The sequence below is a fragment of the Oncorhynchus keta genome, chromosome 33 (assembly GCF_023373465.1).
Source record: "Oncorhynchus keta strain PuntledgeMale-10-30-2019 chromosome 33, Oket_V2, whole genome shotgun sequence".
Taxonomy (NCBI): domain Eukaryota; kingdom Metazoa; phylum Chordata; class Actinopteri; order Salmoniformes; family Salmonidae; genus Oncorhynchus; species Oncorhynchus keta.
In genome coordinates, this window is record NC_068453.1 from 18,548,123 (window position 1) to 18,574,982 (window position 26,860).

The 26,860-nt window shown below is 43.9% G+C and overlaps 1 protein-coding gene and 2 pseudogenes across 1 annotated transcript; 1 reads left to right on the forward strand and 2 right to left on the reverse strand.

The window, feature by feature from the left end:
- The first annotated feature begins 807 nt into the window (after window positions 1–807).
- LOC118366321 (fructose-2,6-bisphosphatase TIGAR B-like) lies at window positions 808–11,123 on the forward strand (annotated as a pseudogene).
- Window positions 11,124–12,819: 1,696 nt separating this feature from the next.
- Window positions 12,820–14,294, reverse strand: LOC118365975 (fibroblast growth factor 23-like; annotated as a pseudogene).
- An 8,110-nt stretch (window positions 14,295–22,404) lies between these two features.
- Window positions 22,405–26,578, reverse strand: LOC118365891 (fibroblast growth factor 23-like). The gene is made up of 3 exons (XM_035748194.2): window positions 26,246–26,578; window positions 26,036–26,139; window positions 22,405–25,733 (listed from the first exon to the last, which is right to left on the reverse strand). Exons 1-3 carry the CDS (start codon window positions 26,478–26,480, stop codon window positions 25,287–25,289), a joined length of 786 nt encoding a protein of 261 aa, XP_035604087.1. The 5' UTR covers window positions 26,481–26,578; the 3' UTR covers window positions 22,405–25,286.
- Window positions 26,579–26,860: the final 282 nt, after the last annotated feature.

A 26,860-nucleotide genomic window follows, 5' to 3' on the forward strand; every position in this document is an offset into this window, starting at 1 on the left:
CTTACAGTTCTCTGTATATTTGACATAGAGTTTTGGAAATGTACATTAAAGCACAAGTTGTTTGGGTATTATATCTTCTCACTAACAATTGCAGTATTGAATCATCAGAGGTGACATACTAGTAATGAGTTACTACTATATAGCAGCTTTCTTTTAGATGATAAAATATACAGAGTGGTAAACAACCTAATCTTGAAGAAAATATATCCAACTCAAATTGAATGGTTTTGTACATTTACATTACATTTAAGTCATTTAGCAGACGCTCTTATCCAGAGCGACTTACAAATTGGTGCATTCACCTTATGACATCCAGTGGAACAGCCACTTTACAATAGTGCATCTAAATCTTTTAAGGGGGGTGAGAAGGATTACTTTATCCTATCCTAGGTATTCCTTAAAGAGGTGGGGTTTCAGGTGTCTCCGGAAGGTGGTGATTGACTCCGCTGTCCTGGCGTCGTGAGGGAGTTTGTTCCACCATTGGGGGGCCAGAGCAGCGAACAGTTTTGACTGGGCTGAGCGGGAACTGTACTTCCTCAGTGGTAGGGAGGCGAGCAGGCCAGAGGTGGTTTTGTACCTTTTCAGTTGCAAGCATCCTTAAACTCCCTCTTTACTTCAATGAATAGGCTACATTTATCACATACCATTACACACCAATGGCTGGTGGGCTTGCAATCCAATTCGGATCATTTTCCCACCAACTCATTTTCTCACCTTCTGCAATGCCATTGGTCTGTTAGAGTAGACCTCGTGACGGCGACGTCACGTCCACGTGTCATATAACTAGGAAGAAACCCGTAAACATTGAGCCAGTAAGGAGGCAGAAGATCTTTTGGCTTAGCCTAAAATGCTTACATTTAGCTTGACCGTTGTTCGACAGTAAGTAAATACCACCACCTTTCTGTTTTGTGTGCTGTATGTATAATATATTTCCTAAAATGTACGGAGACTTCTGCATTCTTGACAGCCTTATTGAACCACTTCAAAGCACAGCTGTCAGTTGCCGACAATATTAGCTAGGAAGCGTGTTGCCTATTCAAATGTATCATCTAACATTATTATTCTGTTCCAAAGCGGCTGCCTATCTAAATCCACAGGTTTCTTATTCTGCCACCATATCGAAGCAGTGTCACCCTGAGTGTCCTCTCTCCAAAGACCGTATATAAAGCCTATCTCCCATGCAGCCTCCTTGAAAGAGTGATCAAAGCTATTAACGTTAACTTTTAAGCTATTTGGGCACCTCTAGAATTTCTGATACTCTGTATCCTCAGAAAAATGCTGTGCATGTCATTTTCAAAGTGATTATCGTCTCAATTTCACAGTGGGGAGACGCAATACAACAAGGAGAAGTTGCTGCAAGGTATGTTATTTATAAACATACCAACCTTGACCAGTAATGACCTTCACTCGGGAATCCTGTGTGACTTAAAAACAAAGGCTGTAAGAACCAGCTATAAACCTTTCCTTGTTGCTCATGTATCAGCTAGTAGAATCTAAGTTATTGATACTCATCTGTTTCCATGTTCACTCACACAAACACTGACTAATCCCTTATCCAACTGGTTTTCTAAGTGTGTATACAGTTGAAATTGGAAGTTTACATGCACTTAGGTTGGAGTCATTTAAAACTAGTTTTTCAACCACTCCAGAAATTTCTTGTTAACAAACTATTGTTTTGGCAAGTCTGTAGGACATCTACTTTGTGCATGACACAACTAATTTTTCCAACAATTGTTTACAGACTGACTATTTCCCTTATAATTCACTGTTTCACAATTCCAGTGGGTCAGAAGTTTACATACTCTAACTTGACTGTACCTTTAAACAGATTGGAAAAATCCAGAAAATGATGTAATGGCTTTAGAAGCTTCTGATAGGCTAGTTGACATCATTTGAGTCAATTGGAGGTGTACCTATGGATGTATTTCAAGGCCTTCCTTCAAACCCAGTGCTTCTTTGCTTGATGACATGGGAAAATCAAAAGAAATCAGCCAAAACCTCAGAAAAAAATTGTAGATCTACACATACAGTTGGGCAAAAAAGTATTTAGTCAGCCACCAATTGTGCAAGTTCTCCCACTTAAAGATGAGAGGCCTGTAATTTATCATATGTACTCTTCAACTATGAGACAAAATGAGAAAAAAATCCAGAAAATCACATTGTAGGATTTTTAATGGATTTATTTGCAAATTATGGTGGGAAATAAGTATTTGGTCAATAACAAGTTGCTCAATACTTTGTTGTATACCCTTTGTTGGCAATGACTGAGGTCAAATGTTTTCTGTAAGTCTTCACAAGGTTTTCACACACTGTTGCTGGTATTTTGGCCCATTCCTCCATGCAGATCTCCTCTAGAGCAGTGATGTTTTGGGGCTGTTTCTGGGCAACATGGACATTCAACTCCCTCCAAAGATTTTCTATGGGGTTGAGATCTGGAGACTGGCTAGGCCCCTCCAGGACCTTAATGCTTCTTACGAAGCCACTCCTTCGTTGCCCAGGCGGTGTGTTTGGGATCCTTGTCATGCTGAAAGACCCAGCCACGATTCATCTTCAATGCCCTTGCTGATGGAAGGAGGTTTTCACTCAATCTCACGATACATGGCCCCATTCATTCTTTTCTTTACATGGATCAGTCGCCCTGATCCCTTTGCAGAAAAACAGCCCCAAAGCATGATGTTTCCACTCCCATGCTTCACAGTAGGTATGGTGTTCTTTCGTCTGACCATATGACATTCTCCCAATCTTCTTCTGGATCATCCAAATGCTCTCTAGCAAACTTCAGACGGGCCTGGACATGTACTGGCTGAAGCATGGCTTAAGCATGGGGACACGTCTGGCACTGCAGGATTTGAGTCCCTGGCGGCATAGTGTGTTACTGATGGTAGGCTTTGTTACTTTGGTCCCAGCTCTCTGCAGGTCATTCACTAGGTCCCCCCGTGTGGTTCTGGGATTTTTGCTCACCGTTCTTGTGATCATTTTGACTCCATGGGGTGAGATCTTGTGTGGAGCCCCAGATCGAGGGAGATTATCAGTGGTCTTGTATGTCTTCCATTTCCTAATAATTGCTCCCACAGTTGATTTCTTCAAACCAAGCTGCTTACCTATTGCAGATTCAGTCTTCCCAGCCTGGTGCAGGTCTACAATTTTGTTTCTGGTGTCCTTTGACAGCTCTTTGGTCTTGGCCATAGTGGAGTTTGGAGTGTAACTGTTTGAGGTTGTGGACAGGTGTCTTTTATACTGATAACAAGTTCAAACCGGTGCCATTAATATAGGTAACGAGTGGAGGACAGAGGAGCCTCTTACAGGTCTGTGAGAGCCAGAAATCTTGCTTGTTTGTAGGTGACCAAATACTTATTTTCCACCATAATTTATTCCAGTTTGTCTGTCATAGTTGAAGTGTACCTATGATAAATTACAGGCCTCATCTTTTTAAGTGGGAGAACTTGCACAATTGGTGGCTGACTAAATACTTTTTTGCCCTACTGTATCTGGTTCATCCTTGAGCAATTTATAAACGCCTGGAGGTACCATGTTCATCTGTACAAACAATACATAAGTATGAACACCATGGGACCACGCAGCCGTCATACCGCTCAGGAAGGAGACTCGTTCTGTTTCCTTGAGATGAACGTACTTTGGTGCGAAAAGTGCAAATCAATCCCAGAACAACAGCAAAGGACCTTGTGAAGATGCTAGATAGATACAAAAGTATCTATATCCACAGTACAACGACTCCTATATTGACACAACTTGAAAGGCCACTCGGCAAGGAAGAAGCCACTGCTCCAAAACCGCCATTAAAAAAGCCAGACGACGGTTTGTAACTGCACATGGGGACAAAGATTATACTTTTTGGAGAAATGTCCTCTGGTCTGATGAAACAAAAATGGAACTGTTTGGCCATAATTACTATCTTTGTTTGGATAAAAAAGGGGAGGCTTGCAAGCTGAAGAACACCATCCCAACCGTGAAGCACGGGGATGGCAGCATCATGTTGTGGGGGTGCTTTGCTGCAGGAGGGACTGGTGCACTTCACAAAATAGACGGCATCATGAGGGAGGATAATTATGTGGATATATTAAAGCCATCAGTTAAAGCGTGGTCACAAATGGGTCTTCCAAATGGACAATGACCCCAAGCATACTTCCAGAGTTGTAGCAAAATGGCTTAAGGACAAAGTCAAGTTATTGGAGTGGCAATCACAAAGCCCTGACCTCAATCCCATAGAAAATTTGTGGGCAGAACTGAACACGTGTGTGTGTGTGTGTGCAAGGAGGCCTACAAAGCTGACTCGGTTACACCAGCTCTGTCAGGAGGAATGGGACAAAATTCACTTATTGTGGGAAGCTTGCGGAAGGCTTTCCGAAACATTTGACCCAAGTTAAATCAAATCAAATCAAATGTATTTATATAGCCCTTCGTACATCAGCTGATATCTCAAAGTGCTGTACAGAAACCCAGCCTAAAACCCCAAACAGCAAACAATGCAGGTGTAGAAGCACGGTGGCTAGGAAAAAATCTCTAGAAAGGCCAAAACCTAGGAAGAAACCTAGAGAGGAACCGGGCTATGTGGGGTGGCCAGTCCTCTTCTGGCTGTGCCGGGTAGAGATTATAACAGAACATGACCAAGATGTTCAAATGTTCATAAATGACCAGCATGGTCGAATAATAATAAGGCAGAACAGTTGAAACTGGAGCAGCAGCACAGTCAGGTGGACTGGGGACAGCAAGGAGCCATCATGTCAGGTAGTCCTGGGACATGGTCCTAGGGCCCAGGCCAGTTGAAACTGGAGCAGCAGCACAGTCAGGTGGACTGGGGACAGCAAGGAGTCATCATGTCAGGTAATCCTGGGGCATGGTCCTAGGGCTTAGGTCCTCCGAGAGAGAGAATTAGAGAACGCACACTTAGATTCACACAGGACACCGAATAGGACAGGAGAAGTACTCCAGATATAACAAACTGACCCTAGCCCCCCGACACAAACTACTGCAGCATAAATACTGGAGGCTGAGACAGGAGGGGTCAGGAGACACCGTGGCCCCATCCGAGGACACCCCTGGACAGGGCCAAACAGGAAGGATATAACCCCACCCACTTTGCCAAAGCACAGCCCCCACACCACAATTTAAAGGCAACACACCATTAGTATTTGTTGGCATGTAAACTTCTGACCCACTGGGAATGTGATGAAAAATTAAACTGAAATAAATCCTTCTCTCTGCTGTTATTCTGATATTTCACACTCTTAAAATAGTGGTGATCCTAACTAGAGGTCAACCAATTATGATTTTTCAACGCCGATACCAATTATTGGAGGACCAAAAAAAAGCCGTTACAGATTAATGACTTATTTTTTGGGGTAATACTGACAATTACAACAATACTGAATGAACACTTATTTTAACTTAATACATCAATTAAATCATTTTAGCCTCAAGTAAATAATGAAACATGTTTGGTTTAAATAATGCAAAAACAAAGTGTTGGAGAAGAAAGTAAAAGTGCAATATGTGCCATGTAAGAAAGCTAACGTTTAAGTTCCTTGCTCAGAACATGAGGACATATGAAAGCTGGTGGTTCCTTTAACATGAGTCTTGAATATTCCCAGGTAAGAAGTTTTAGGTTGTAGTTATTATAGGACTATCTCTATACCATTTGTATTTCATACACCTTTGACTATTGGTATTATAGGCATTTTAGTATTGCCAGTGTAACAGTATAGCTTCCGTCCCTCTCCTCGCCCCTACCTGGGCTCGAACCAGGAACACATTGACAACAGCCACCCTCGAAGCATTGTTACCCATCGCTCCACAAAAGCCGCGGCAAGGGGAACAACTACTCTAAGTCTCAGAGCGAGTGACGTCACCGATTGAAACACTATTAGCGCTCACCACGCTAACTAGCTAGCCATTTCACATTGGTTATACCAGCCTAATCTCGGGATTTGATAGGCTTGAGTCATAAACAGCTCAATGCTTGAAGCATTGAAGAGTTGCTGGCAAAACGCACAAAAGTGCTGTTTGAATGAATGCTTACGAGACTGCTGCTGCCTACCACCGCTCAGTCAGACTGCTCTATCAAATCAGACTTAATTATAACATTAATAACACACATACGTGCCTTAGGTCATTAATATGGTCGAATCCGGAAACTGTAATTTAGAAAAAACAAAGCGTTTATTCTTTCATTGAAATACGGAACCGTTCCGTATTTTATCTAACGGGTGGCATCCATATGTCTAAATATTCCTGTTACATTACACAACCTTCAATGTTATGTCATAATTCTGGCAAATTAGTCTGCAACGAGCCAGGCGGCCCAAACTGTTGCAAATACCCTGACTCTGCGTGCAATGAACTCAAGAGAAGTTACACAATTTCACCTGGTTAATATTGCCTGCTAGCCTGGATGTCTTTTAGCTATATATGCAGCTTTAAAAAATATATACTTCTGTGTATTGATTTTAAGAAAGGCATTGTTTTTTATGGTTAGGTACACGTTGGAGCAACGACAGTCCTTTTTCGCGACTGCGCACCACATCGATTATATGCAACGCATGACACGCTAGATAAACTAGTAATATCATCAACCATGTGTAGTTAACTAGTGGTTATGATTGTTTTTTATAAGTTAAGTTTAATGCTAGCTAGCAACTTACCTTGGCTTCTTACTGCATTCATGTAACAGGCAGGCTTCTCGTGGAGTGCAATGTAAGGCAGGTGGTTAGAGCGTTGGACTAGTTAACTGGAAGGTTGCAAGATTCAATCCCCGAGCTGACAAGGTAAAAATCTGTTGTTCTGCCCCTGAACAAGGCAGTTAACCCACCATTCCTAGGCCGTCATCGAAAACAAAAATGTGTTCTTAACTGACTTGCCTATTTAAATAAAGGTGTAAAAAACAACAACTTCCGACTTCAACTGTACCTGTTGGTCTTGTGCTGTCAGGTCAGGGGGTGGACATTTCTCTGTCGGAGCCGGGGCTCCAGGACTGTACCTCAGAGAGCTCAGGTTCTCCAATGTGTTTGTCAGTAACCTGCAGCGTGCCAGACAGGTGAGTTTTCCTGAGATGCCACTGGTGTTACATGTGATGTCGTCTTAGGTTACGGTTAGGGGACACTCACCTCGTCCACCCAGTTGGATCTATTTAGCAATTGAGCCTGGGACCAAGGTTAGGTGACCACCAGAAAGAATAACAATGCACAGCAGATGTATGATGTAACCTCTGTTTAGTTTAGATTCCCAGTGTGGACGTATAATTGCGGCTGCACTGTCACTGCCGTTCAATAGCAGAAAATGGCAGATGTTGGTAACTTATGTCGAAGTAAAATCATTCCTTACTACAACACCTTTTCAGGGGGAAACACTCAGATCAGACATTAGTCACTTCAATAATTCCTGGAACAAAACTTCTCCATTGTATATGTTACTGTGAAGGAGGGAATAGAGCAGAGGATATATTGAACCACAGAAGTAGACTACAGGATATGAGACATGCCAGCAGGTAGAACTAAACTCAGCAAAAAAAGAAACGTCCTCTCACGGTCAACTGCATTTATTTTCAGCAAACTTAACATGTGTAAATATTTGTATGAACATAACAAGATTCAACAACTGAGAGACAAACTGAACATGTTCCACAGACATGTGACTAACAGAAATGGAATAATGAAGGGGGAGGTCAAAAGTAATTCAGTATCTGGTTTGGCCACCAGCTGCATTAAGTACTGCAGTGCATTTCCTCCTCATGGACTGCACCAGATTTGCCAGTTCTTGCTGTGAGATGTTACCCCACTCTTCCACCAAGGCACCTGCAAGTTCCCAGACATTTCTGGGGGGAAGGGCCCTAGCCCTCACCCTCCGATCCAACAGGTCCGGGCTCTTCACTGGCCATGGCAGAACACTGACATTCCTGTCTTGCAGGAAATCACGCACACAGAACGAGCAGTATGGCAGGTGGCATTATCATGCTGAAGGGTCATGTCAGGATGAGTCTGCAGGAAGGGTACCACATGGGGGAGGAGGATGTCTTCCCTGTAACGCACAGCGTTGAGATTGCCTGCAATGACAAGCTCAGTCCGATGATGCTATGTGACACACCGCCCCAGACCATGATGGACCACCTTCCTCCAAGTCGATCCTGCTCCAGAGTACAGGCCTTGGTATAACGCTCATTCCTTAGACAATAAACGCGAATCCGACCATCACCCCTGGTGAGACAAACCGCGTCTTGTCAGTGAAGAGCACTTTTTGCCAGTCCTGTCTGGTCCAGCGACGGTGGTTTTGTGCCCATAGGCGACGTTGTTGCCGGTGATATCTGGTGAGGATCTGCCTTACAACAGACCTACAAGGTGTCAGTCCAATCTCTCACAGCCTATTGCAGACAGTCTGAGCACTGATGTAGGGATTGTGCATTCCTGGTGTAACTCGGGCAGTTGTTGTTGCCATCCTGTACCTGTCCCGCGGGTGTAATGATTTGATGTACCGATCCTGTGCAGGTGGTGTTACACATGGTCTGCCACTGCAAGGACGATCAGCTGTCCGTCTTGTCTCCCTGTAGCGCTGTCTTAGGCGTCTCACAGTACGGACATTGCAATTTATTGCCCTGGCCACATCTGCAGTCCTCATGCCTCCTTGCAGAATGCCTAAGGCATGTTCATGCAGATGAGCAGGGAACCTGGGCATCTATCTTTTGGTGTTTTTCAGAGTCAGTAGAAAGGCCCCTTTAGTGTCCTAAGTTTTCATAACTGACCTTAATTGCTTACCGTCTGTAAGCTGTTAGTGTCTTAACGACCGTACCACAGGTGCATGTTCATTAATTGTTTATGGGTCATTGAACAAGCATGGGAAAATTGTTTAAACCCTTTACAATGAAGATCTGTGAAGTTATTTGGATTTTTACAAATTATCTTTGAAAGACAGGGTCCTGAAAAAGGGACGTTTCTTCTTTTGCTGAGTTTAGAAGTACAGTAATGAGGGCAATGTTAGTTTCTAGCCTAGTAGCTGATTTGGTTGTAGGTGTGGAGACTAAGACAATGCTGTCATTGTTCACACATCCTTATCCTTTGTCAGACTGCAGAAATCATAATGAGGAACAATGTTCACTCCTCGGGCATTGAAATGGTCTTTGAGCCGTTACTCAGAGAGAGGGTAAGTCTTCATATGCCTCCTATTGCATGTATGTAGTATACATTTGATCCAGCCCAGTCTACCTCAACAGGGACCTTAGAGTTTGACATTCAAATACAATGCATAGAAAATGATAATCAAAGTGGTTCATCAATCATACAGAGTTTTGGAATCGCAGAAGGACGGCCCAAGGAGGATCTGAAGAACATGGCTAACGCAGCCGGCCAGTCGTGTCGAGACTACTCCTCCTGGAGGGGAAACCTTGGAACAGGTTAGACTGGGATCTGAACATTTTATCAGCTTTCCCTTTGGCCCTGCTGTTGGCTAGCAACAGCTAAGAGCTGGATTCCATGGCCAACAGTGCCATGCAGGGGTTCAACTCGGAACTTCAAGGCAGAAGCTCAACACGTAGTTCAGAGAGGTTACTAGATTTTTTTTCTTCTAGGGAGATGAGTATTTTAGTCCTTGAATAATTTAAACGTGTGTCTGTCTCCCTCAAGGTAAGGCTGCGATGCAAGAAGTTTCTAAAGTCCCTTTACCAGTGCATGGTTGACGACCACGGCTGCTCAGGACAGAGTTCTACTACTGTTGGGAGAGGGGCCGGTGCAGCCGAGTCTGGCACAGATGGGCCCCTACCTGGTCTGCCTGACGACGGGATGGAGGGTGTCCCTCTCCATGCCCTGGTGGTGAGCCACGGGGCCTACATCCGTGTGGCTGTGAGACATTTTGTGGAGGACCTGCAGTGCTCTCTGCCCCAGGGCCTGAAGATGTCCAAGGTGTTGTCAGCCTGCCCCAACACAGGCATCAGCCGCTTTGTCCTCACCGTGTCTCCCAGTGAGTCTGGCCTGGCACTCTCTGCTGTCCGCTGTGTTTTCACCAACAGGAAGGACCACCTGACCTCCCGTAACATATGTTACATCACACATTAAAGATGGACAAGGCAACACAAAAGGTTTAGACACTACTGTTCTGTTTAAATGTTCTTTACTGTAGCTAACAAACCACTGAAAGCAAATAATATCTGGCACAGTAACCTGTCTAATATTGATGATATGAGTTGGGGAGATTTTACTAGGGTCATTGAGGAACCCTAATCACCAATTGATTCTTTTATTTTATACACGTAAATCAATTCAGCATTTTTGCACAGTTTATATCTTCGCCTGTTTTAAAGCTTGTTATGTAACCATGGTGACCTGGGCTCTTTTATGCATATGTATAGGAAGTGCCCCAAAGTGGATAGATTTTGAAGATCGGTATTTTATCTACCTTATCTGATGTTCTTGGTCACTATACCAGTCCTTAAGGATGACTCCTCACACACACTGTCACTCCAACAATGATGTGTAATGCTGACAGCTTTAACAGCAGAAAAGATGCATGGCGCTGCAATGGCAATTACACACAAATGTACTACCTCAATTCTTTTGATTGTTCGATTGTGTATTTATTTGACTAGAGATCGGGGTGGGTTGGCTTGAGAGGTCGGATGGTACAGCTTGAATCAGTCTGAATTTGGGTCCATATCCCTGTAGTGATATCATGTATCTATTTTAAATTTTTTGCTCCTTTGTCATTGAGGTTTGTCTGTTTTTTCCGTTCTATTAACAAATGTTATCAGAAATTGATCAGACAAGTACAATGAGAAGTAGAGGACACACAGTATTATGGGAATACAGGGTAAATGTTTTGCTCTCAATGGACCCTTTTACAGTAGATTCTGCAGGATGTCTGTATATCCCGTGAGTTTTTTTTTTTTCCCCCCGGTCTTCCAATATTTATCCATGGAATGTTCTATGGAAACTTAACACTTCCTGTGTCATAGTCCAATGAAATGAGGACTTGTTTGGAATGTTTTAGTATGGATAATGTAATGGTTTGTTTCCACTACTAAGTCAATCATGTTGAAGATTTAGTTGTCATTTATACCGAAGGCAGAAAAGTGTGAGGAATGTCATTATCTTTTAAAGCCTTTACAATTCAACATGGAGTTATCACTTATTGTGGTCCTTGTCCATTATGAGATCAATTATACACTGCAAAAAGTACAGCGTTAGTATTGTATTGATTAATCACAACCCAAAAAAGGCTTCAATATTGGTGTCTAACATGTTCAATGTCTATGTATTTCAAGTGTCCAAAGTGGTCACAAGCTTCCTCTGATCTTGCTCAAATGTAATTGTCACTAAAGGTTGCATAAGAGGCAATAGCATGTGCAAGTCTTGTAGTTTCTTTATGCAAAGCAGGATTTGAACCCGTGTAACGTTTGCAGGTTGGGAAATATCAGGTTTAATCACCCGGGGGGCCATGTCCGAGTTAAAGGCTTTCTCACGTTTAAAACCTGATAGAAATCACTGTTTCAGTGCTCAGGCTGAGCATGACCGGTCAAAGAACTGGGGCAATTGAAAATTATGCGACAGCTACCGACCTGCGTCTAGATTGTTCCAGAGACAACCATGAGTAATGTTCCGAAGGCACCAGTGGCAGCATAAACATCTGTACTAAATCTGATCCTTCAACATGAATGGGTGGGTTTGCTTAACTTATTACAGCTCTTCTTTTGAAAGAATATTGCAATGTGTGAATAAACTGCCTAAAAAATATTGAAAAATATCTACACTATCATATCAATCTAATAAATGTGCCTTCACTCATGACCGCCACTGAGATTGTTAAGGCTCCTCTCAGATGTGACAGCCAGGTCAATGTGGTTTAACCTCAAAGTGAAACAGGACAGAGATTAGTGGGCACTGTTCCTTTGACTAAAATACCTCAAACATGTTACTTAGTGAGAGTGAAACAAAAATAGAATGTGGAAATGATGGTTTGGCAGAAACTAAGATATGCCAATTTTCTCCATAATGAGATGCGGAAGCGTGAGACACGCAACCTTAATGACTGGAAGCTCGAAGTGAATGAGTCAATGGTCAACCTGCTTATGCACTTAATGTGACACAGAGCTTCCTCACACATTTAGCCTGTACTTATATGATTGCATCATACATAGAATTCTAGGATGAAGTGGCTGTGGGTATGCAGTTCTTCATCCTGAAGTTCTAAAATACAATATAAATTAAGTCATTGTCTTAATAAATTTTTTCAAGATAAATGTCACTGGCCCTTACACACACAGCCTCATAACTTACAGGTTTTCAGAATTTCTCTTTAACAGCTCAGCATCCGTATAAATAGTATACTATCAATTACAATAAATGAATGGATTTAAATCAAATACTTTCAACTTTCTTGGAATTGGCTTTGTTGCTTGCTTTTGGTGTCCAGCATCGATAACCTATCGTATTTGTTCTGATACCCTGTAGAGAGGACCATTCATTTCCTTTTAAAATGAAACGTCTCACTAGAAGAACATGCATTATAATATGCAGACCTACTGGCATAGTCAACATTTTAGTAGGGCTAATTTTGGATGAAATAAGTTTCATATCAATAATATTTTCTAGCAGTCTTCTTGCATTGTATAACATTTAAAAGTGACCTCAGCTCAACTGCCTTTTTTCTATAAAAAAAAAGACGCAACATTATTTCGTCTTTCAGCATGATTTTCATAGGAACCTCCCCGTAAACAGAGCGCAATCAAATACAGAATTTGCGTCCTGGAATCAAATCACGGAAACCGAGAGTTACTCACTGTGCTATAGTGAAGAATGGCCGAAATAAAACGTTCGAATGTGGTACTTTTTTGGATACATATTTTATCTTATGACAACATATCAATTACTAATATGCCCTAATAAGGGTGCCACGGTCCGACTTTCACACGTATAACATCTGTTTAAAACGGGTTGATTGGAAAAGACCCAACGTGAACACATGCATATCTTAAATTGATAACCCCAAGTGTACAACTGCGAGTGTCCTGTCCTCTTATCCCATCATTCCATTAATAATACGGGGGCTGGGAGGAGGTCGGCGTAGGGAGACTGAGGGGTCTCCCGGTAGATGATGCGTCCCTAGGGGAGTTCAGCCTCCTGGTCCATCTCCAAGGTGTCATCCAGCTTCGTCATTGCCCGGGAGTCCTCATCCTCCTCCGTTTGACCCAGCATGTTGTAAGGATCAGAAGAACCAACCACCCGGTTCCTCTTCTCCCCAGTGCAAGAGGCGCTCCAGTGGCACCGTGCTCTAATCCGATAGGAAGAGGGAGGTTTGCGATAGATTCTGACCCACCGTGAACACTTGCTTTATCGTTCCAAGTTGAGCAGAATACCAGTTCTGCAAGAGTAGTACACGTCGCGGTGGTTTTCCAATCATTTGTGGTTAAAAAGACTGTCTTCCTAGTGGCAAACAGTCTGTAAACAGATTAGATTAATTTACTCAAACAGACCATTTAGAAACGTACATAAATTAACTTCATTTTCAAAGTGGTTCTTGAGTGCTAAACACAAGAACACTCCGACCAATGTAAAAATGTTATATTGTATTGGCTATGTGTTAGTTAAAAGTGGTTTGGTTGGCATATGACAGAAAGAGCTAAAATTAGGAAACTTCTCTCGAGTTTTATTCTACATTTTAAGAAAACATGTATTTCAGTTCAATAGATAATGAAAATGGGCATTTACTTACAGAGCTGAAGGGGTTTCCCAGGGCATCTATGCAAAGGTAGCGATTACTTTTGACTCCAAGTATCGCCACGCGCTCTCTTGTTTCCGCCTTCAATTAAATCACACCTGTTGACAAAATGAATTGTGTTAGCCTATAGAAGCAGATTAAAGACACAGATTTAAAACAACATTTAAATCAAAACCAAACGGCAAAAATGTAATTAGAACTTACTGTATGAGCTTCGAAGTGTAGTTTTGCGCAAGTGGCCATTTAAAATCTCAATGTAGAAATTGTTCACGTCTGAAGACGTCTGCATGTGTACGTATCTTCTCGGATTCCCCCAGTTGGATCCCATGAGCGGTGATGGGTTTGGAAGAGCGTCTACTAGTCGAAATCCCTGAAGAATAGCCAGTATCTTTTATCCCTAAAATACAGACAATGTATCCCAGAGATTTCGGCTTTGAATTCTGCAGCAAACTTCGGCTGATCTGATGGTCCAACGTTTGAGGACGGCTCAATTTAAAGGGTGCCACTCCTGCTCGCATCCTTTAGCCTACGCAGCATTCGCAGATGTGGGTCTTTCTCTCGGCGGAAGGAAGGGGGTGCATCTCCACCTGACTGTTTGTCTAAAGGTATTGGTCACCAAATAACGTAGTAGTCTCATTGAGCAATGTCTGTACAAAAGTGACGTCGTATTTTTTTCCCAAACATCAGCACTTTCATAATCATGATCCTTGCACTAATCTTAAAATCGCACATGTCATCACAGTGTGTGCAATATAACCCTCTGTTCAGTAAGCACATTATAATATACCTATATATTTTCTATAGATATAGAAACATATGAATAATTTCACGTTGAAAAACTGACTATAGATAAGTCTATAGATAATATATACAACCAATTCCCAATGTTTCCTGTCCCTAATCTATACAACCTATTAACACCTTTCCAATGTTTTGAAAATGTAATTTTATGATAGTAATTGAACATTATGGTACAATCCGTTCGAATTAAATGATAGACAACATCTCAAACTTAGATAAATATTTGGCCATTTAAAAACACAGATCTAATGTAGTGCTGTATTTCTATCTAGTATTTTCTATTTCATTATAAAAACATAAATCCATGCCTGAATAATACTAATTAAGCTCCAAATTAACATTACACTGTGTGTATAGTTGATGATGACTGGGGGAGCTAGACTTACCCCAGTCTATAGTCCAATATTACCCCTTGTGTAGAAACAACACTGCCGCTTCTTGTTAAGGTTACTTCCTACATGAATTGCACAACCATTGTCTTGTCTTCCTTTTGATTCCTACACATCTGCAACGGAACCACTTCACCATGCAGTCTTAGTTTGTGCAGCAGATTATCTTGCCGAACAGATGTCTATTGCAGGAACAGATTCCTGCTGATCCCTCCTCCTATTCATTCAATACCATCTGCAACTTCCTTTTCTGCAACTCTGGAATCAGGTGATGTTCAACAAAGGCTTGGGTTCTGATCAACAGGTCTTGAATGGATGCCTCATCTCGGGGAAGATTGATGACAGAAATGCCTTGCTGTGTCCAGACAACAAAGTTACCCTGTTGACATCCTGTGACAAGCAGTTGTGTTTGAACTTGAGTTAAGTACTGGTGTGTTCTCTTCAACCAATTGGTCTCCAGGCTAAATGCAGGATCCTCCATTTGAACTACAGTACCATTCAAAAGTTTGGACACACCTACTCATTCAAGAGTTTTTGTTTCTTTAAAATGTTTTTTTTTTCTACATTGTAGAATAATAGTGAATACATCAAAACTATGAATACGCCCACACGACACCATACACGTGGTCTGCAGTTGGTAGGTTGGTTGGACATACTGCCAAATTCTTTAAAATGAAGTTGGAGGCGGCTTATGGTAGAGAAATTAAAATGTAATTCTGGCAACAGCTCTGGTGGACATTCCTACAGTCAGCATGCCAATTGCACGATCCCTAAACACTTATGACATCTGTAGCATTGTGTTGTGTGACAAAACTGCATATTTTAGCATGGCCTTTTTATTGTCCCCAGCACAAGGTGCACCTGTGTAATGATCATGCTGTTTAATCAGCTTCTTGATATGCCACAGGTGGATGGATATGTCAGGTGGATTAATTATCTTGGCAAAAGAGAAATGCTCACTAACAGGGATGTAAACAAATTTGTTGTCACGACTTCCGCTGAAGTTGGCTCCCCTCCTTGTTCGGGCTGTGTTCGGCGGTCGACGTCACCGGCCTTCAAGCCATCACCTCTCCATTTTTCAATGTTCCATTTGTTTTGTCTTGTTCCCCGCACACCTGGTTTATATTCCCTAATCAACTGCATATATATTCCACTATTCCCCTGTCACGACTTCCACCGAAGGTGGCTCGTCTCGTTGTTCAGGCGGTGCCGGGCGGTCGTCGTCGTCGACCTACTAGCTGCCACCGGTCCATTTTTCCTTTTCGTTTGTGTCTGTCTTTTATTGTAATCACCTGTGTCTGATTAGTTAATTGCGGTGGGTTTATTAACCTCCGCTGCCTGCTAGTCTTTGTGCGGGATTGTTTTTGCTTGTTAGCTCTGTTAGGGTTGTGTGTTTGGACCACAGGGTTTTTTCCTCACAGTCTTTGTACCGTGGGTAGTATATTTAGGAGTAGAGATTTCTCCTCCGCGTGTTTCATGATTTTCCCTACTGTGCAAACTACTGTGCTACTACTGCTACTACAAACTACTGTGTAAACTACTGTGCAAACTGGAATTCCTTTCTCTCCTGCTCCTGACTCCTGCACCTACCTCTTCTTAGGAGGCACCTAACAGAATCCCGCACCATTATTAAATGGAGTCAGTAGGAGCTGATGCACTCTCCACTTACATGGAGGAGCCCGTGCAACACCCCACCACCGTTCTCCAGAGATGGGAGAGGGGTGGCCCCTCCACCAGCCACACTCCAACCAGCACCACCTTCTCCGACGTCGTCCGGCACCAGCGGTATCCGTACTCCCTAATTGACCACTATCGGTGCAGCTTATGGGAGGACGGCCGCAGGGATCTAGCATGCAGAGACGCCACCCTCACCCTGGACCAGCTAGTGGACATGTCCATAAGGTTGGACAACTTGCTTGCTACACGTGGGCTTCCGGATCGGGTTCTGTTGGTTCCACCCCCCCAGCGCATCCGCGCCAACCCCCATGGAGTTAGGGGGTGCTGCAGCAAGGGCGATTGGAGGAGGAGCTCCTTCCTACACTAGGTGTGGTCGGATAGAGCACACTGCCGACCGGTGCTGGAGGGACTCATTTGGGAGTCGAGACGGCAGGCCGAGCACTGTTCGGACACCCCAGGTGAGTCAGCAGCAGGCTCACCCAGAGCCCACTGTTGGTCACATGTATGTGTTGATTTCTTTCGCTGAGTTTTCCCCCCATTCCCAGCATAAGGCGCTAGTAGATTCAGGCTCAGCAGGGAATTTTATGGACCGCGGTTTCGCGCATAGGTTAGGGATTCCCCTGTTTCAGATGGACAAAACCTTCCCCGTGCCCTCCCTAGATAGTCGACCATTAGGGTCAGGGATGGTCAGGGAGAACATGGCTCCACTGGACATGGTTATGCAGGGGGGTCGTGAGGAGAGAATTAGTCTCTTCCTCATTGATTCCCCCGCGTTTCCGGTGGTGCTGGGGATTCCCTGGGTGGCCTATCATAACCCCACTATTTTGTGGCAACAGAGGGCTCTAAAAGGGTGGTCAGAGGAGTGCTCAGGTTAGTGTGTGGGAGTTTCCATCAGTGCAATGACGGTGGAGAGTCCAGACCAAATCTCCACTGTGCGCATTCCCCCCAGAATATGCCAATTTGGCTCTCACCTTCTGTAAAAATAGGGCGGACCAATTACCACCCCATCGACGAGGGGATTGTGCGATAAACCTCCAGGTAAACGCTGCACTTCCCAGGAGTCACATGTACCCCCTGACACAGGAGGAGAAGGTGGCTATGGAAACATACATCTCTGAATCTCTGAGGCAGGGGCACATTCGGCCCTCCACGTCAACCGCCTCCTCGAGTTTATTTTTTTGTGAAGAAGAAGGAGGGAGGTCTGCGTCCGTGCATTGACTATAGAGGTCTAAATTCTATTACGGTGGGGTACAGTTAAACGCTACCTCTCATCGCTATGGTGATTGACTCATTTCACGCTTCTTCACAAAACTGGATCTCAGGAGCTCGCATACCTTGGTGCGTATCCGGGAGGGAGATGAGTGGAAGACAGCGTTTAGTACCACATGAGAGTACCTCGTCATGTCGTATGGGTTGAAGAATTCCCCAGTAGTCTTCCAATCCTTTGTAGACAAGATTCTCAGGGACCTGCACGGGCAGGGTGTGGTGGCTTATATCGATGACATTCTGATATATTCCACCACACACACCGCACATGTGCCTCTGGTGCGCAGAGTACTTGGGCGACTGTTGGAGCATGACCTATACGTCAAGGCTGAGAAATGCGTGTTCTCCCAACAGGCCGTCTCCTTCCTGGGGTATCGCATTTCCACATCAGGGTTGGTGATGGAGTGTGACCGCATTGCAGCCATGCATAATTGTCCGACTCCCACTACGGTAAAGGAGGTGCATCGGTATTTGCCAATTACTACCGGAGGTTTATACAGGGTTTTGGGAAGGTGGCTGCTCCCATTACCTCACTGCTGAAGGGGGGACCAGTGCATCTGCGGTGGTCGGCTCAAGTGTTTTGTCGCTTGAGGACTCTTTACTGAGGCTCCCGTGTTGGCTCATCCGGATCCCTCTTTGGCATTTATAGTGGAGGTTAACGCATCCAAGGCTGGGATTGGAGCCGTGCTCTCACAGCGCTTGACTGTAGGCAAGACACACTTGTCTTTGTACTCCTCACCTGGTTGCCGCCACACAGGCTTGACACCATCTGAACCAAATAAGTTTATCTTGGTCTCATCAGACCACAGGACATGGTTCCAGTAATCCATATCCTTAGTCTGCTTGTCTTCAGCAAACTGTTTGCGGGCTTTCTTGTGCATCATCTTTAGAAGAGGCTTCCTTCTGGGACGACAGCCATGCAGACCAATTTGATGCAGTGTACGGCATATGGTCTGAGCACTGACAGACTGACCCCTCACCCCTTCAACCTCTGCAGCAATGCTGGCAACACTCATACGTCTATTTCCCAAAGACAACCTCTTGTTATGACGCTGAGCACGTGCACTCAACTTCTTTGGTCGACCATGGTCGAGGCCTGCTCTGAGTGGAACCTGTCCAGTTAAACCACTGTATGGTCTTGGCCACCGTGCTGCAGCTAATTTTCAGGGTCTTGGCATTTTTCTTATAGCCACTTACCATCTTTATGTAGAGAAACAATTATTTTTTTCAGATTCTCAGATAGTTCTTTGCCATGAGGTGCCATGTTGAACTTCCAGTGACCAGTCAGTATGAGGGAGTGTGAGAGCGATGACGCCAAATTTAACACATCTGCTCCACATTCACACCTGAAACCTTGTAACACTAACGAGTCACATGACACCGGGGAGGGAAATGGCTAATTGGGCCCAATTTGGACATTTTCACTTAGGGGTGTACTCACTTTTGTTGCCAGCGGTTTAGACATTAATGGCTGTGTGTTGAGTTATTTTGAGGGGACAGCAAATTTACACTGTTATACAAGCTGTACACTCACTACTTTACATTGTGGCAAAGTGTCATTTCTTCAGTGTTGTCACATGAAAAGATATACTCAAATATTTACAAAAATGTGAGAGGTGTACTCACTTTTGTGATATACTGTATGTGTCTGAATCCCTGCGTCAGGGGTACATTCGGCCCTCCATTTCACTCGCCTCCTCAAGTTTCTTTTTCGTGAAGAAGAAGGAGGGAGGTCTGCGCCCATGCATTGACTATCGAGGTCTCAATCAAATCACGGTGAGGTACAGTTACCCGCTACCTCTCATCGCCCCGGCGATTGAGTCAATGCACGCTTCTTCACTGAACTGGATCTCAGGAGCGCTTACAACCTGGTGCGTATCCGGGAGGGGGACGAGTGGAATACGGCGTTCTGTACCACCTCCGGGCATTATGAGTACCTCGTCATGCCGTATGGGTTGATGAATGCTCCATCAGTCTTCCAATCCTTTTGTAGACGAGATTTTCAGGGACCTGCACGGGAAGGGTGTAGTGGTGTATATCGATGTATATCGATGACATTCTGATATACTCCACTACACACGATATACTCCACTACACAGGTCCTTGGTGCGCAGGGTACTTGGACGACTGTTGGAGTATGACCTGTACGTCAAGGCTGAGAAATGCCAGTTCTTCCAGCAGGCCGTCGCCTTCCTGGGGTAACACATTTCCACATCAGGGGTGGAGATGGAGAGTGACTGCATTTCAGCCGTGCGTAATTGGCCGACTCCAACCACGGTAAAGGAGGTGCAGCGTTTTTTAGGGTTTGCCAATTACAACCGGAGATTTATGGGGTTTTGGCCAGGTGGCTGCTCCAATTACCTCATTGCTGAAGGGGGGTCCTGTACGTTTGCAGTGGTCGGCTGAGGCGGACAAGGCTTTTGGGCACTTAATGGCTCTGTTTTCCTTGGCTCCCGTGCTGGTCCATCTGGATCCCTCTTTGGCCTTCATAGTGGAGGTGGACGAGTCCGAGGCTGGGATAGGAGCCGTGCTCTCTCAGCGCTCGGGCACATCACTGAAGCTCCGTCCCTGTGCCTTCTTCTCGAAGAAGCTCAGCCCGCGGAGCGGAACTATGATGTGGGGGACCGGGAGCTGTTGGCTGTGGTTAAAGGTTTGAAGGCGTGGAGATATTGGCTTGAGGGGGCTAAATACCCTTTCCTCATCTGGACTGACCACCACAACCTGGAGTACATCCGGGCAGCGAGGAGACTGAATCCTCGTCAGGCAAGTTGGGCCATGTTCTTTACCCGTTTTGTGTTTACCCTGTCCTACAGACCAGGTTCCCAAAATGTTAAGGCAGACGCACTATCCCGGCTGTATGACACAGAGGAGCGGCCCATGGATCAGACTCCCATACTCCCGGCCTCCTGCCTGGTAGCGCCGGTTGTGTGGGACGCGGACATTGAGCAGGCGTTACGTACAGAGCCTGCTCCCCTCCAGTGTCCCATCGGGCGTATGTACGTTCCATCTGCTGTCCGTGACCAGTTGATCTATTGGGCCCACACGTCACCCTCCTCTGATCATCCGGGATCGGCCGGACGGCGCGCGGAGGAGACATGGGAAGCTGTCCATGTTCATCTCCAGCAGGCTGCGCTGCACCAAAAAAACAGCGAAGACCATCACCGCAGTGAGGCCCCGGTGTTCGCACTGGGTCTGGGTCTGGCTCTCGACCCGAAACTTGCCCCTCTGCCTGCCCTGCCGGAAGCTGGGTCTGCGATTTGTGGGGCCATTCAAAGTCCTGAAGAGAGTGAACGAGATGTGTTACAGGTTACAGCTTCCCCCCTATTACCGCATTAACCCCTCGTTCCATGTGTCTCTCCTCAAGCCGGTGGAGGTTGGTCTGCTCCAGGAGTCTGAGGTGTGGGAGGTTCCTCCACCTCCTCTGGACATCGAGGGGGCCCCAGCGTACTCTGTCCGTTCCATCCTGGATTCGAGACGTCGGGCGAGAGGCCTTCAGTACCACGTGGAGTGGGAGGGGTACGGTTCAGAGGAGAGGTGCTGGGTCCCGGTGGCGGCCGTGTTGGACCCTGAAATGTTGCGGGAGTTCCACTGTCTCCGGCGGATAGCCATGTCGGGGTACTGTCAAGACCGAAGTCAGCTCCCCTACTTGTTCGAGCGGCTCTGTTCCCCCCATGTCTTTGTGTGGGATTGTTTTGTCACGTGTTTTGTATTGACTCGCCTAGCTGTTTTTTTCCCAGGTACTATGTTTCATTGTTAAACATTTTTGCTTATTTGTGACTTTGTTGCGCTTTGCACTTTTGTGTCACGACTCCCACCGCGGCGGTCGTCGTCACCGATCTACTAGCTGCCACCGATCCCCTTTTTTCCTTTTCTGTTGGTTTTGTTTTATTGGTTTATTGTTTCTTGTTTGGATTTTGGCCGGTTATGCCCGCCTGCTTTTGTGCGGGCTTGTTTCTCTGTTCGTTTTGTGGATGTGCTATTTTCTTATTTTCTCCGGACTGTTTGGGTCCTGTTTTTGGGCCGGTCATTGTATGCGCCTGGTGTTTTGGCGTGACCTTTTCTGTCACCAGAATAAATATGGTTGTCCTAAACCCTCTGCTCTCTGCGCCTGACTCCGCACCCACTACTCCTAGAAGTCGTAACATTTTGCCTTTGGCTGGAGGTTTGTTGTCACAACTCTTCTCTCCTGCACCTGACTTCAACACCAGTAGCGCATACGATGACATTTCTGCACATCATTTGAGAGAAATAAGCTTTTTGTGAGTATGGAAAATGTCTGGGATCTTTTATTTCACCTCAAACACTTTACATGTTGCATTTATTTTTTTGTTCAGTGTACATAGATCCAGACACATTACAGAAATAGAGATGCAAAATAATCAACCTCCGGATGAGTATGAATGGGGAGTTTAAGTACAATTATTACAAGCTTGTTAAGCTGGTAGCTTATTCTTTAGATGTTTGGGGCTGCTGGTGAACCATGATGTGCAGGCATAATCAAAGTGACACATGACTAGCACACTTGCCAGAGACTTTGTTGTGTTCATAGCTAGGTTTCCATCCAGTTGGTAACAGATTTTCATGTGAATTTTCAAAAATAACTTAGTTTCCTTTAGGAGAATTTGGCGCCGGACAACATGACAGGGGAGATTTTAATTTACTGAACATTTGATGAATATAATGGACATCCATATGCATTCCGATCCAACCTGGCATAGCCAGCACCATCAATAAATCAGGGATGTCGGCCAAATAAACCACAAAAACAGCCTATAACAAATTACAAAAACACAGAGATTTGAGCACTAAATATATCAGGACATTGCATGCAAAGTCCTATAAGCAAGCAAGTTAGACATCGAAGTAGTCAATGAAAGGGAATATGGTGAATTGACGTCTAATTTATTTTTGTTTGAATTCTCGATAGCCATCAGCTTGTTTGACTGTAACCAACTTTATGCCCACTGGTGCGATTGCTAACCTTTTAAACAGCAACACACAGCAAGTTAAGTTTTAATGTCAAATACACGAGTACAGTGAAATACATTTCTTGCAAGCTCTAAACATAAGCAAAATAACACATGAAAAATCTTACATTGCTGAATATGGGATTTATTGCCATTTATATAATTACAAAGTCCTTAACGTTGTAGATTACTGTCAATATCAAGTCTATTCAGACGATTCAGAAACAAAACAGAGTATGCCTTTTCTCCACCCCGAACTGCATTTGCTTGCTATTGTGACATCATGGGGATCTCAGGTATGCAGTTTTTCAACCTTAAGTACTAAAATATTTATCTAAAATAATAATCCCCAAAAATAAATACATTGAAAATAGTAATATTTTGTTCATAATAATGAATTCTATCAATATAAATGTCACCAATACTCATACACAGCTTACTCACAACTAACCTAATGTAGCAGCCATAAAATAAACTCCTGAGTTGAGTCCCCATATCCGGTTTTCTGGGGAAATGGAAGCTATATCCCATCAAAGGCCAACTCAGAATTCCTCTTTAACAGTTAAGCATCCATATAAATACTAGAAATAACAATAAATGAATAGGTTTAAATAAATAAATACTTTCAACTTTCTTGGGATTGGCTTTGTTGCTTGCTTTTGCTGGCTAGCACCTATCACCAACCTATACTTTCTATGTGTTCTGATACCCTGTAGGTTGTAGGCCTACTATTCATTCCCGTTTTAAATTAAATGGCCTGTAACATGTAGGCGTACTGGCATATTAAACATTGTAGTAGACCTAATTTTTATGGAATATGTTTAAGTTTCATCATCATAATCTGTCCTTGTACTCTTAGATTTAAGTGCTGCGTTTGACACTGTTGACCATGATGTCTTTCTGGACAGACTGGAGAGGTGGGTTGGCCTCTCAGGTCCAGTTCTATATTGGTTTAGGACCTATTTAACTGGTCAAGAGTTCTTTGTCAACCTTGGTGAACAAAACTCTGAGAAAATACATATCATGTGGTTCCACAACGTGTGATTTTGGGTCTGGTACTGTTCAGTTTATATATGCTACCCCTTGGCACCGTCAGAAAGCACAGAATTGATTTTCACTGCTATGCAGACGATACACAACTTTACCTTTCTGTGTCACCAGAGGATTTTAGCTACATGTATAAATTATTATTTAAATACTTGGTTGGCTCACAACTTCCTCCAGCTAAATCAAGAGAAGAATGAGGTACTTATTGTTGGAGCCAAAGCCCAGAGAGAGAATCTAGCCACACATTTTAATTCACGGGCAATAAAGATAAAACAACCAGGTAAAAAAAAACGATGTTCTTTCAGATTCTGAACTAAATTTCAAATCACACATTAGGAATGTGACCAAAATAGCTTTTTTACCATGTGAGGAACATTGCCAAGGTGCGCCCGTTTCTCACTCAGGCTGATAGAGAGACTCATCCATGCTTTTATTTCAAGCAGGCTTGACTACTGTAATGCTACAACTGTAATGGTCAACTGCAAAACATACAGAATGCTGCATCACGGCTACTGACCAAGACCAGACGAAGAGTACACATTACACCAATTTTAAAGGTCTCTGCACTGGCTGTCTGTGAGTTTTAGAATTCATTTTAAGATTCTTCTATTGGTTTTTAAATCTATCCATGATTGTGCACCTCAATACATGTTAGACATACTTTTATGTTAAGGCCCTCAGGTCCAATGGCACTGGCATTTTAACTATCCCAAAGCCTAGGACCAAGAAGCATGGAGAGGCGTGCCAGACAACCTGAGAGGGTCCGGAACTGTGGACATATTTAAAAGAGATCTTAAAACACATATTTTAGGGGTCCTTGGGGTCCTTTTTTTGTTGTTCAGTTTCTGTCATCTTTTGTTTTTTTATCTCATGTTTGTTGTTTAGTAAATATTCCAGCTTCTATTTTCATAGTTTTTTTTTTACAATGTTTTTCCTGTAAAGCACATTGTGTTGCGTTCCATGCCTGAAATGTGCTGTATAAATAAAGCTTGATTTGATTTGATAACCCGAGTATTTTCTTGTAGGCTTCTTACATTGTAAAACATTTAATAAAGTGACTTCAGCTCAACTTACTTTTTTTTCTTCGAAGAAGAAATTTCGGGTTTCAGCATGATTCTCATAAGAATCCATCCCGTAAACAGAGCGCACTCGTGCAGAATTTGCGTCCTAGAATTAAAAAGCACGGAAACCAATAGTTATATGCCCACTAGCTACTGTGCTATAGTGAAAAATGAACAAAATACAATATTCCATCTTATGACTATATACAACTGACTAATATGCTCTAATAAGCCTGTCACGGTCAGACTTTCACAGGTGTAATAGTTGGGGTTTGTTTCCAGACCAGCTGGAAAAGATCCAACGTGAACGCGCACACAATTTATATTCTTAAAACCAGGTGTACAACGGCAAGAGTCCTGTCCTCTTATCCCACCATTGCATTCATTATACGGGGGCTGGGAGGGGGGTTTAGGGAATGCACGTTCCACGGGTCGTCGGATGGAGATTGGGGGGTCTCCCTGGAGATGTTGCGTCCCTCGGGGAGTTCAGCCTCCTGGTCCATCTCCAAGGTGTCATCCAGCTCCGGCATAGCCCGGGAGTCCTCATCCTCCTCCGTATGCCCCAGCATGTTGTACGGATCAGAAGGGTCAACCACCCGGTTTCTCTTCTCCCGGTGTAAGAGGCGCTCCAGTGGCACCGTGTTCTTCTCCGATAGGAAGAGGGAGGTTTGCGGTAGATTCTGACCCACCGTGAACACTTGCTTTATCCCTTCCAAGTTGAGCAGAATACCAGTTCTGCAAGAGTAGTACACGTCGCGGTGGTTTTCCAATAACTTGTGGTTAAAAAGACAGTCTTCCTTGTGGCAAACAGTCTGTAAACAGATACATTTACGTAAAAACTGCAATTTAGAAACGTATATCCATTAACTTAATTGTTTAAGTGTTGCTTGAGTGCTAAACACAAGAATGATTCGACCAGTGTAAAACAAAACAAAAAAGGATAAGATATAGGCTGTGTGTTTGGATAAAAGTGGTCTGAAATCCGTGCGTAAAAGCGCATTTTTGGTTAAATGTCATGAAAAGTTCAAATTAGGAAAAAGTGCGAGTCTTATTCTAAATGTTAAGAAAACATGTATTTCAGTTCAATGGATAATGAAAATTGGCATTTACTTACAGAGCTGAAGGGGTTTCCCAGGGCATCCATGCAAAGGTAGCGGTTACTTTTGACTCCAAGTATCGCCACGCGCTCTCTTGTTTCCGCCTTCAATACAATCACACCTGTTGACAAAATGAATTGTGTTAGCCTATAGAAGCAGATTAAAGACAACGACTTAAAACCAAATTTCAATCAAAAAGAAACGGCAAAAATGTAATAAGAATTTACTGTATGAGCTTCGAAGTGTAGTTTTGCGCACGTGGCCATTTAAACGGATCTCAAGGTAGAAATTGTTCACGTCTGAAGACGTCTGCAGGTGTACGTATCTTCTCGGATTCCCCCAGTTGGATCCCAGGAGAGGTGATGGGTTTGGAAGGGCATCCACAAGTCGAAATCCCTGAAGAACAGCCAGTAAGAGCACAAGGACGGCGTCCCTCATCCCAGATGTCTTGGTTATTTCCATAATTTTCCCCAAAGAACACTGAAAATGTATCACAGAGATTTCGGATGTAGCTGTGAGTTCTGTCGCAAACTGTTTCCAAACTTCAGCTGATCTGATGGTCCAACGTTTGAGAACGGCTCTATTTAAAGGGACCCAAATGCCACTCCTGCTCACATCCTTTAGCCTACGCAGCGCTCGCCCCCAACGCAGATGTGGGTCTTTCTCTCGGCGGAAGGAAGGGGGTGCATCTCCACCTGAATGTTTGTCAATAGGTATTGGTCACCAAATAACGTAGTAGTCTCCTTGAGCAATGCCTGTACAAAAGTGACGTCTTTTTTTTCACGCATTAAAACGATCACAATCAGTATCCTTGGACTCATGTACCCTCTGTCATTTCAGTG

Bases quoted from the DNA above. Each gene is read 5' to 3' on its own strand.
- LOC118365891 (XM_035748194.2), bottom strand. From the start codon at position 26,480: ATGGAAATAACCAAGACATCTGGGATGAGGGACGCCGTCCTTGTGCTC. The intron at 26,140-26,245 runs GTAAATTCTTAT...TTTTGTCAACAG, and splicing joins TACACTTCGAAGCTCATACA to GTGTGATTGTATTGAAGGCG. The intron at 25,734-26,035 runs GTAAGTAAATGC...ATCTGTTTACAG, and splicing joins TGGGAAACCCCTTCAGCTCT to ACTGTTTGCCACAAGGAAGA.